The sequence below is a fragment of the Melanotaenia boesemani genome, chromosome 1, assembly GCF_017639745.1.
Source record: "Melanotaenia boesemani isolate fMelBoe1 chromosome 1, fMelBoe1.pri, whole genome shotgun sequence".
Classification (NCBI taxonomy): Eukaryota; Metazoa; Chordata; class Actinopteri; order Atheriniformes; family Melanotaeniidae; genus Melanotaenia; species Melanotaenia boesemani.
The window spans coordinates 22,175,215-22,187,258 of NC_055682.1; the positions used below are offsets into that span (position 1 = coordinate 22,175,215).

Sequence of the window (12,044 nt, forward strand, 5' to 3'; positions counted from 1 at the left end):
AAACAGCCAATTAGTGAGCGTGTTCTTAATTGCCTTTCAGATGCATTCCAAGGACTTCTTTTTTTCCCAAGCAGAAAATGAGCCCTTTTTCCTTCCTCCAAGGAAAGCCAAGACCATGAACACATGCACATGATGTTAAAATGCAGAAACCAAATGGACTTATAAAGTACCAGCTTGCTTGTTTTTTTTCTGAGGAAACATGGGTTTGAAATTAATGTCTGGGCTTGTTTTCCAGTCTGATGGCATCCATGGCACCTTACCATAAAACATTTCTCCTGTAAAGTTAATAAAACTTAAATAAAAATTAAACTAATGAACTTGTTTATACTTAATTTGCAAACCAAGCTTTGTGTTATTTTCTTCAAATGAATCCCTTTAAAGGATTGCAACACAAGGAACTGCAACAGAGAAAATTTAACACACCGGTAATAAGATAATCCCCTCAAAATAAAGTTCAAGCTTTGGCCAGTCTGGCTGTTTGGAAGTGAAATTAAACAGGTTCCACGGTTACTAATACATTCTTTTGGCAACCAGAGAAGAGACAGGCTAACGTCAAATGTAAACTCACTCATTTTTTCACCATACCTTTTAACATCCCTCTTGCCAGTGTTGTTTGATGCTTCCACAAGATTTTTTTTCCCCTCAGTAAATAAAAGCTGGCTGGGTTAGAGGTTAGGTCAGCGTGGATAAGGAAACAGGGAAGGGAGGTAGTGTATCATATCAGCTTCCTCCTTGGCTGGAGGGAGAATGACTGCAGTACAACATTAGGGACAACTGTAGGATAAGGAAAACAAAAGAGTCACAAAACACCAAGAGAACATGTCTCCCTTGCCCTGAGCTCAACATCAATTTCTGCGTACAGCCTTGTCAGCAGTGACATTATTCAAAACAGCAAGAGCAAATGTTAATGAGTTCTTATTTGCATATTTATTTTTTTCTTTGTTGAAATGTCACTGATTATTACATACTAGGATGATAAATGCATCTGCTTTTGCAGCCTGATGTGTAATTAGCCATTAGGTGGAATGAATAGATCAATTAAAGGCGAAGGACTAGGATTAAGGGAAATCAAACTGGGAAGAAACAGGAATAAGAAGCAAAATAACATTGCTTTTTAATCAGGCTAGAAATAAAGGAGATAGTACTGATAAAAAAAGAAGTTAATCAGCAAAAATCAAAAAGATTCAGCATTTAAGTAGACTAAAAGTAAGACTTACAAAGTCAGGAGCCTCTGTCCTTCAGACAAACTAAACCGTTTATTTTCTGCTAAAATCCATCTCTGAACATCTAAGGAATAGTGGATTTCAATCAGGTGCCATGGTCGGTCTATTTGAATTTTTTCTATCTCTGTAAAAAGGAAAAAAGGGGAGGTGGACAGGGGAAAATGTTTTCGCTTGGCCTTTGCCTTTTCCGAGCCCAACTATTCTCCTGCCAGCGCTGGTTATTCACAAATGAGGAAAAAAATGCATTACTGTGGACCAGATGGGAACATTCCACATGACCAAACCAATCAATCACTCTGGTGGGACGCAGGTGTGACACAGCCGTGCAGCAACACACCATTTCACAGTCTATCAGGCACAAACACATGGTCACCAATCAATGGCACCCTGAGGACCCATGAGGAGGGGTGCTTCTCCGTAGCCTCGCTGGTTCATAGCTGATGACTTCATAATCATACATCCATTCTCTCAGAGGAGAAAGGCGATGAGCTCCCTAATAAACGTCTCCCAACATGTAAGCACTGTAATGGATGCTGCTTTAGCAGGGACACTAGCATCCTCTCCTGCCTCGTACATTCACATGTTAGCTTACTGCCATTGCCCCTGTCTCACTGTGTAAGTACTGAAACACAGTGAAACAGCCCCCCCCCCCCAAGCTAGTGTGTAACATCAAAGAATGAGTCGATATTTTGTAGATGCCAAACAACTGTTGAACAGGAAACAAAAGAGAGCCAAAGAGAGGTGAAGGACAAGGATGGATACACATGGATTCAGAATGCTAAACCAACTCATAGTGCTATGAGCATATGTCCTTACACACAACCACAAACACTAGGACGGCCAGAAGGGGATACATTTTTTGATGACCACTCTTTGTGAGAATGGCACAGTCAAACTGGAGCAACCATTTAAAACAGTTTTGTTGATTTTTAAGTCGGCCAAAACGTACCTTCCCATATCCTTGGCATTAAATAAACAACTCTGACAGAGACGCGCTTCTCTCTACACTTCCCACACTTTACACTCTGGCGTAGGAGAAAATGTCAGGCATTGTCAAGTGGGAGTAAAGGAAGAAACTAATGTTTGCATTTTATTATCCAATCACAATCCACTACAGTCCAAAGAGTGGGAGTATAACATTATCTAGTATTGTGCTTGCCAGCACACCCAACATGGACACAGGATGCATTGGCAAGCAGTGAAAAAGAATGGGAGTGGGAGTTTGGGGGAGGGGGGGGGGGGGTTTATCTTATCAAGAACTTAACATTGGATATATTCAGAAGTTAGCTGTTTTAGAAAGGTAAGCTTTACCGTCTTTAAATAAACTGGAACTTGTTCCAGTTGGAGAGATTAATGTGCAGGAATCAGCAGTCAATTTCTTGTACTCTCCGTCTGTACAGTTGTTCTGTTTCAAGACAAATAAAGGAGGGGTTAGTCGTGGTAGTGGGCAAGGGAGTGGATTAAGAATGCATTTTTGAACTGATTATAACTAACGTGGGGTCAAAATACTTTCACAGGGGATCTTAATATAACAAAAAAGAAAAAAAAGAGGAAAAACTACTTCTCACTGCACTTACTCCTCAAGTTGATCGGTTTTGTGATACATTCAAAAAGAAAAACCACATTTTTTTTTTTATTTTCTTGTTTGTGTGTGTGTAAATATCAAATGCTGACAATTCTTGTGATTTCTGTAAAAATAATTTTCTGCACTATCCCTTTTCAAAATAAGCTTGAGCCAACAAATTACTAACAAGAAAAAACGATGTACTGTAGTTGGAAACTGTAGTTTCTAACTACAATACAATTTCTCTATGCAAAGAGGTCATGTGAAAAAAAATTTCTAGCCATCCACTGTAACTCAGAGTCACTTGAATACCACAATGGTTGGTATGCAAACATTTTATTTTTCTACAAAGAGGAAACAATAATTTAATACTCAACAATGAATGGGTTTTTGAGGTGTGATTCGCAGTAAAGTAGTATTAAATATTCAGTGCTGTTAAAAAATAATGTCAAACACTAAAGTCAGTAGATTTAAATAGTTCTGCTCATGATAATTCATAAGAATGAATCATTTCCTGTTTAGCACTGAATTTGTACTAAATAAGCAACATTCTTACTGGCATAAGCTGCATGCAGCATGAGGCCTGAGAGAAATTAGAGAACGGGGGAGGGGAATGGAGAAAGAAACAGAAAAGAATCATAGATGTGGGATATACAAGTACACAACTCAAAAGGTCTTGGCAGCAAAATTGGGATTTATCAAGATTTCTTATTATCATTATTCAGCAAAAAAGTTATCCTGAAACACTGCGAAATTGGATTCTTGTGCAAACATCTACATCTACATATATATATATGTAAATGGAATTATGTAAAAGTATCATGTGGACTCCTAAAAAACAGTCCTAACAATTCCTAACAAATGCAGAGAAGTGATTGAAACAAGCTAAATGAAGACACCTTTCCTATGATCATAAAAATAATTGTGATGCTCTGACCCTTGCAGCTGCTTCGTAGAGAGTTGTTATGTCATCATAACTTGGCTTTACCACCGCTTTTTTATTCTCTTTGGAGACACGGTCCTTGGGGCTTACTCAGTCTACAGCTGATCCTTTACAGCTGGACAGCCTCACCAGTCGCATGCTGGGGGCCCAAGACCTGAGGAAGGAAGGAAGGGGCTGGGCAGGGCCAAGATGGGCTGAGACAAGCATGAAGGTGGGGAGAAAGTGGGGAGATGTCGGCAGAATCGGGAAGAAGAAATGGGATTTGCACCCTTTCAGTTCATCTTTAACTCTTCATGCTTGACTGGCCGCACTAACAGATAAACACACCCTGCAGCTCTGCATAATGACTGGCTACATCTACTACACTACACTGCACACATTTCACGTTCCTTTCTTTGATTATATCACATGACTTGTCAAGATGATATTAGTAAATGTGCAATAATACAAACATACATAGACATGCATATATAAATATATATATATATATATATATATACATACATACATATGTATGTTGTATTTGGCTACATTTGATACCATTTAACTATTGTGCTTTTATCTTTAAAGCTTGCAGTTTTGCAGTTGAATATGTGTCTGTGTGTACATAGAACTGCAGATGTGTGTACGGGTATGAACAGCGAAGTAGGAAGAGAAAGCAATGTTGGCAGCACCTGTGACCCACAATGCACTGGAAACAGAGTGTGCACCTGAACAACACCTGGTCACAATCACTGCCTGAGTCTGGGATGGGGGTGGGGGTCTCCCACGGGACAGAGCATTAGCCATGACACCTGCCCCAATAAAAACACACAGGGGAAGCCAACGTGATGTGGGATTCGACACTTCAAGGGAAGCCTTGAGGATCAATTAAACATGAAAAGGAGTGAGGAAAGAACAGATTGGGCCAGACTCTAGCCATTGCAGAATGGGTGTCTTTTTTCTTTTTTTTTTTTGTCTCTTAAAAGTCCAGTTTTACAGAAGCAACTCCAGGATTTTATTAATTAATTACAAGAATGCAAACCAACAAAAATAAATTAGATTTTTGCATACACTATTAGGTATATAAAGACCATTTTTACTACTCCATCGTCAACATGGTCATGATGAAAACCTTCGTCACCAGACAAGAGACAGATAAGTTGTTAGGACAAGATATAAAGCCAAGCCAGTTATCTTGATCACAAGTATTTTCAGAACCATCAAATTACAAATGAAAACACAGGCTAAGAGCATGCTGCCAGTAACATTAGGTCTGTTACATAATAGTCACATGTTTATCAGGGATGGGCATATTAGGCGATTTTTGAAGTCAACTAGTCAAAAACGATTAACCGATTAGTTGTGAAGTCGTCGTGAAGTCATCAATAATGGAATAAAAAAATACTTTTATTTCCAAATGGAAACTGTAAAACGTGTATGAGATGCTATTTGTATATTGTGTTTGTTCCATAAACAAGTGTTTTTTACATTGTTATGTTTTTAACACCGTGTGGGCTCTAGTGTCCCTCATTGTTCAGCAGGTAGTGGATTAGGAAGACGGGGTTGCTTTAAGGGCCGCCTGCTATGCTACATGAGCTAAACACCACTCCCACAGTAGCGTTCAGCAACAACAAAACCAGTTATTTTCCTCGTCTTTTCTTCTGGTCTTTTTGCTCCTGAAGGAACATTTCTGACAGTTTAGTAACCATGCTAACCTGGTCTGTTGCCTCCACTATCAGTGAAACTCTCACAGAGGTTGGGAGGCGGAGGAGAGGTGATTACTCCTGGGTGAAGCTGCAGTTAGCTTCAGGCTTAGCTCCCTTAACTTTATCCAGCAGTGGTGAAGCAGACACGGGACTCTTGCTAAAGCTTATGGCTAAACATGAAGTTTCTCACAGCGACTTTCTCTGCTCCGACGTTCCCCCTTCCTCTCTTCTGCGCTGTGTGTCTTACGTCCTCTCAACCAATCTTAAAGGGGCTGCACTGTTCTTTTAACATAGCACAGTAAACACCACCATGTCTGTTCACAACTGAGGCATAACTCCTACAAACAAAACTTCGACTTGTAAAAAATGCTATTGACTAGAAACTATATATATATATATATATATATATATATATATATATACACAGACAGACAGACAGTTAGATAGATTGACAGATTGACAGATAGATAGATAGATAGATAGATAGATAGATAGATAGATAGATAGATAGATAGATAGATAGATAGATAGATAGATAGATAGATAGATAGATAGATAGATAGATAGATAGATAGATAGATAGATGGATAGATAGATAGATAGATAGATAGATAGATAGATAGATAGATAGATAGATAGATAGATAGATAATGTCTCTGGTGTCTCCTATGTACAGTGGTGGATGAGACTAATTGTAAAGAGATGGCTACACAACTGAACAAACACAGTCAGGTAGTTATGTTAAGGTCACACGTGTGTCAACATGCTGGCAGCACGGTGCATGGCTGCATGCGTGTGCTAATGACAGCTTTAAGCTGATTAGTAATTACTGTAAGCTGTATGAGTAATATGAAGCATGCCAGAGAAATGTGAATATTAAACTACAACTCAGCAGTTGTGGGATCATGCCCTCAGGCACATGGCTGGAAAGAACTGATGTCAAAGCAGTACACAGCCAGAGCCAATATGTAATATCACTTTGTTAAAAAAAAAAAAAAATGAAAGTTACTATTATCCACTGAATCTGCCAAAGTAAATATAAAATTTTTACGAGTAGAAATTATTGTTTAAATTATATTCCTGTATGCTCCAGCTCAGACCTTTAACTCTTGTATATGAACTTTCTGAGGACTTACAAATTACATCATTGTCTTTATTAAGTGTGAAATAATGGCAGAGACCAAGTATTATCAAAATTTACAATGCACACTAAAATCCATAGAAATGGTCGATGGCTTCTCTTAACAAATTTGTAGCCTTTCTTTCTATTTAGACTTTCTGATGCAAACACTTTTTTTTAGTTTAAAGTTTTTATTAAGACAGAACAACCTGTGATGGAAAGCTGAATAGAAACATAGGCATTGCCATATTATTTACCCACACCATATAGTACAGAGTAAATAAAATCATAACATTCAGGAATTATTTCATACATATTTTGACATCCTTCTATGGGATTTTCACTATTATTATGTATTAAAATAAACAGTTATAACTTAATTGTTAGGTTTTTCTTTAAAAAAAAGCTGTGAATAGCTTCATTAGTTCAGAGCTGCAGGGCAACCTTAATATTTATTTAATCCAGGGCATCAAAAGCCTTTCTGTCACAAGTAAAAAACAATGTCACTTCATTGAGTAAATAATGTCAAGAAGGCAAACAGTAAGTAGAGCACACTCGCAATACAATGTGAAATAAATTAGCAAAGTGCAACACTTTCAATTTTACCTCATTGCTGTGGCAATTGCCCAGATTGCTTGAAATCAACTTCCCCACTGACTTCCCTTACCGAGCCACCAGCACAAGAGAAAATCTCAGCGGGTAATTAGATGTAACCACTTCTTGTCAAGGCTGTGAACTGCTGGCAACCCCTGTGGCTAAACAATTACAACAAGTGAATGAGAGCCAAACCTTCAAGACAGTACCTGCAGAAGACCTAAGTAAAGTACTTCAATAAAATTACTTATTTAAAAAAAAAAAAAAAAGCTACATACCTTTCACTCTGCTTGACAAAGAAATAACACCAAACAAAACTGAATGTCAGTCAAGCTTTATTTGCAGTTTGATAGGCAAAGGACGAGACTTAATGCTTTGGCACACAGTTGTGTGGACTGTGTGCCAAAATGCAGACAGCTTCCTGAATTAATGATTGGTTTAAATCAAGAACTGAAATTTAATCATGACATTGCCAAAGACTGTCATGTTCTACAGAGTAAAGAATGTACCTCACGGTGAGTGACCAAATTTCTCTACCATACTATTTAACAACCACTATAAGTAATAATTGAGTAGACGTTCAGTGTATCTGGGTGACCACTGGCTATTAATACCATCTGCCAGTTCATGGCAAATACACACTGTGCTGCAAATTCCTTGAATGATACACCTCTAGCCTGTCCAAGTGTAGCCTGTGTACTAAATGCATGTGATGATTGAGTCATAAAGACTCACATGGCAGAGACTTAAGAAGTTTTTGGAGCACTCTGTGCCTGCACAATGTGGCTGCCACCTGTTGGGTAGTTTGCAGTGGGTGATGTGCCTGTTAGTAAAATGATTTTGGGAGAAAAGGGAATAGCTAAGATGTACTTGAAGGCAGGAGCAATTAGTTCTATAAATGGGATCCTTGCCCCATCCTTAAGAGAGCAGTGTCATTATTAACTACTCTGTGGTTCCCTAAATTAACAGAACAAAACTCCTAAAAAATGTGTTATTTAAATAGTTCCTTAAAGGGAAATGTCAATAAATGCATAAGTATAAATGTATGTTATGGTTGGTAAAGTTACTTTGAGTCTTCCAAACTGAGTCCATGCCAGCCCCAAACTACATATGTACCACAATCCACATATTGTAACATGTGAGTGCTTTATATCAGAGGTCCCCAACTGTGGTTCTCAAGGCCCACTATCCTGCAGGTCTTAGATGTCTCCCTGCTACAACACACCTGATTCAAATTAAACGGCTCTCTGACAAGCTCTGCACAAGTCTGCTAATGAGCCATTAATTTCAATCAGGTGTGTTGCAGCAGGGAGACATCTAAGACCTGCAGGATAGTGGGCGTTGAGGACCATGGTTAGGGACTTCTGCTTTATATCACACATGCAGACCAAATCCAAACGAAATCTAACTTAGAAAACACAAAAACGAAAACACTACACAGTCAGTCACTATTAGTTCCAGCACCAGCTTCCTCCACAAAAGCTGCAGACTAAGTAAGTTTTACAGTGAAATCAACATGTGCAGTCTTCACTCTTAAAATGTAGTTAAACAATTGTCCTCCAGTATGACTTTCGCTGTTGTGTTGAAACTCCAGAGATGTTTACATAAAAATTACCTCCTAAAGCTGTTTGTCCAAGCAGCAGTATGATAGCTCAATTAATGAAAAACAGGAGAGAAGATACTAAAGTGAGGGCTGAGATTCCCTGCAAAAACATAAAATATTTTAGCCAGTATTTCTTCCCAAAGGAAAAGTCCAGATAGCGTTACATTTTCTAATGCTAAGCACAGTTTAGATCTACGCTGATGAACTAGACAAAACATCCATGTTACTCAGAGACGTTGTTAGGGTTATGCACAGCACTCTTCTGATCAGGAAGAATACACTGACTGAGAGGCAGGAAATATGAAGTGGTCCTAAGGGCTCTGAGTCACCAAGAAGATACTGGCCAACAGTGAGCCATTGGAGAAGGTCTACAGAAGTTCAACTTGCTCATTTTTTAGGACACTGTTTGTACAACATAGTTTACATTACAGATTTGCAATATCATATTAATTGTGATAGTTTGTTCTCTGATTAGTCCCACTGTTGTTCTGTCAGACATTCAGTCACAACAGTCAGAACTGTTGACTCTTTTCAGACATTTCTGAGTAAATCTGCTATCAGATCCAGTAGTTTTTTATATAGTTAATTGTATAATAAATGTATATATTTCCTCATATTTCTGACTGCTTTCGTGTTTTTACTGCTTTTTTTGCTCAAAGACGTGCTAAATGAATGTTTTAGAACGCCCACAATATTTTCATTTATCAGAGATTAATTCACACAGATGAACAGATAATTTCTTTGTTTTTAGAATCAAAATATCATAACAATAAATGTTTAATAAACATGTAAATTTTCAGTATGATGGTGTAGTTGCAGCCGACAGCAGACTCGCAGGTTTTAATCCATCCGTTTGTAAAATGGATGCATGAACATTTGATGATCTGTAGTTTATAATTTCTTGGAACTTACACCAAATACAAGACACTGACGTCTGAGGGGGCATTCACACCAGGATAGTTAGGAGGACTCACTTTGAATGGGCAAGGATTTCCAAAAAATTTCACAACTTACTTTGGTTTGGTTTGTGTTCAAATTGCACTTAACTGAAGTGGACCAAACCACCTGGACAACATACCATAGTTAAAACAACTGCTCGTTAGGGGGGCAATACTCCCCAGAACAACTACTTATCAAAAATTCTTTTTTTTTTTTTGTGGACATGACAAGTGTGCTTATCAGACGCTGGGGTCACCTTTACTGTGAAGCCTTGCAAGCTTTGGAAGTATTTCCAAACATTGGGCTTATTAAGATATTAAGATTTTTCCTCTGCTGGTTATGTGGTAAACGGTAAATGGACTTGTACTTATATAGCACTTTTCCAGTCAGTTTGACCACTCAAAGCGCTTTACACTACCTGTCACATTCACCCCTTCTCACACACACACACACACTCGTTCCCCGATAGTCACATCAGGAGGCAATGTGGTGTTAAGTGTCTTGCCCAAGGACATGTAGTCAGGGGAAGCCTGGAATTGATTCCCCCCCATCTACAGCTGCCCAATGTGATTCAGAAACAGAGAACACAGCTGAAACCAGTGATGGTGAATGATATCTTGTTCATGCAGTAATCTCCCAATCAAATTAATAAAGCCCCTAAGTGTTAGTAATATCAGAGACTACAGGGAGGTAGTCCAGTGGTTCAGTGCAATATGCAAGTAAAAAAAGAAAAAAAGTTAAGCACAAGGACGCAATTAAGAGTGATACTGCAAATGTTGGTATAGATCCGATACCAAGTAAATCTAGAGCAAGTATCGCCGATAAAGAAATTGTTGCTTGAAATTTCACTGTCATTTAGTGATTTGGCCTTTGAAGACCCACTCCTTAACTTTTCAACCTTAAAACTCATTTGATGGCTCATTGACATTTATTATGTGCATTTCTAAAGCCACTGATGCCCAGCAGCGTCCCGCAACTTTTTCCTAGTGGACACTTTGTGACACTGCAGCTGAGTTTCACTTTGTGTGCGTGTCACACGCTAGCAAGCAGATATGAACAAACAGGCTGTTTTAAATGTGAACTGTGGCTGATTCAGCAAAGAAACATTGGAACACTTTATCAGAGGAAGAGAGGAAACAAAAGAGAGCCAGAGACAGAGCAAGAGATAAGACGTGTCGACATAAGACTTTTTATTACTGTCAAGTAAGATGCAAAAGTGGGTGCGTCAATTAATTAGTGCATCTTTAATTATTGATCATTTTTATGATCATAATAAAACACAGTACAAAGATTGTTGTCAAAACATTTTTAAAACAAACTAAATGGCGAAACTGAAAAATTTTAAATTTGAATGAGCCCTATTGTGCTATTTTTAACTTATCTGAGCTTTCTACCGTGTTATAGTGTTGAATATTTTTCAGAGAAGTGAGCGGTGCCATTTTTTTTAATTACATAGACGCATGTTAGTGTCTCTATATTTAGTTTCCATGGTGCTGGTTTTAGAGAGTTTTTTCTACTTCGATATTTTAGTGTTGTCCCGGGGGGGACTCAGTGATTAGTCACCTTCTCCAGGTTGTCCACGTTCACAAGGAGAAAGACACACCTATCTTCACCGCTCAGTGTATGGCGGAATAGGTTAAAACTTTGGTGGACACCACAACGTTTTTAATGTCAACATGTGACACAAGTAATGCTTCTTCGGCTGTGAGGGAAAGCTACATTTGTTCAAATTCCCAAAGGAAACAACGGCTAGACAGCAATGGATGAAGTTTGTTTTTGGGAGCCAGCTACGGAGTTGCACAAACGTTTGTATTTGTGACCGGCACTTCACTGAAGACTGCTGGAGGACTAAGGGCCGCTACAACGAGGGATTTGCGAAGGAGGGTCTGTTCCTACAATCAAGGACTGCGTTTCTGATCCTGAGCCACAAACTGTAAGTAAAACCAAATAAGTTGTCACTTTTGTTTTGATAGTTAGTGCATGAGCAACAGTCGAACTGAAGAAGTAAACCCAAAATTGCTTTACCTGATCGCTACTAACAGGTAACACACACGTAATGAAAGTTAGTTACCAGAAAGTTAGCAATCAAAACGTATTTGTAATTGACTGTAATGCCTTTGAACATGCACAGACGTATATTTTCTGTTGACAAGGTTTACTGACAATTTATATTAATTCGTTTTTTTTACAAGTTCTTCCAGTGTTTCAACAACAGCTACTTTTGAAAGCTGACCAATCAGAGGCAGCCCGCATCGGGGGAGGCGGGGCTCAGGGCAGAAGAGTCTCATTCTGCTGGTTTCTGACAGAGGCTGATCTGAGGGCCTACGGTAAGGATCGATATAAAATAAATAAAGGGGCTTGTGAAAAATG

General features: G+C 38.6%; 1 protein-coding gene across 10 annotated transcripts in view; it reads right to left on the reverse strand.

Moving 5' to 3' along the window:
* The window catches only part of tcf12 (transcription factor 12), an 84,982-nt gene that overhangs the window by 50,520 nt on the left and 22,418 nt on the right, over positions 1 to 12,044 (reverse strand). Inside the window, exon 1 of one of the 10 annotated variants that reach the window (XM_041988760.1) lies at positions 586 to 717. The exons of the other annotated variants lie outside the window; for them this stretch is intronic. Coding sequence (XP_041844694.1) covers positions 586 to 595 — 10 coding nt within the window. The 5' untranslated portion in view covers positions 596 to 717. Of the gene's footprint in view, positions 1 to 585; positions 718 to 12,044 lie in introns of those variants that run through there. 10 annotated transcript variants of the gene reach the window in all.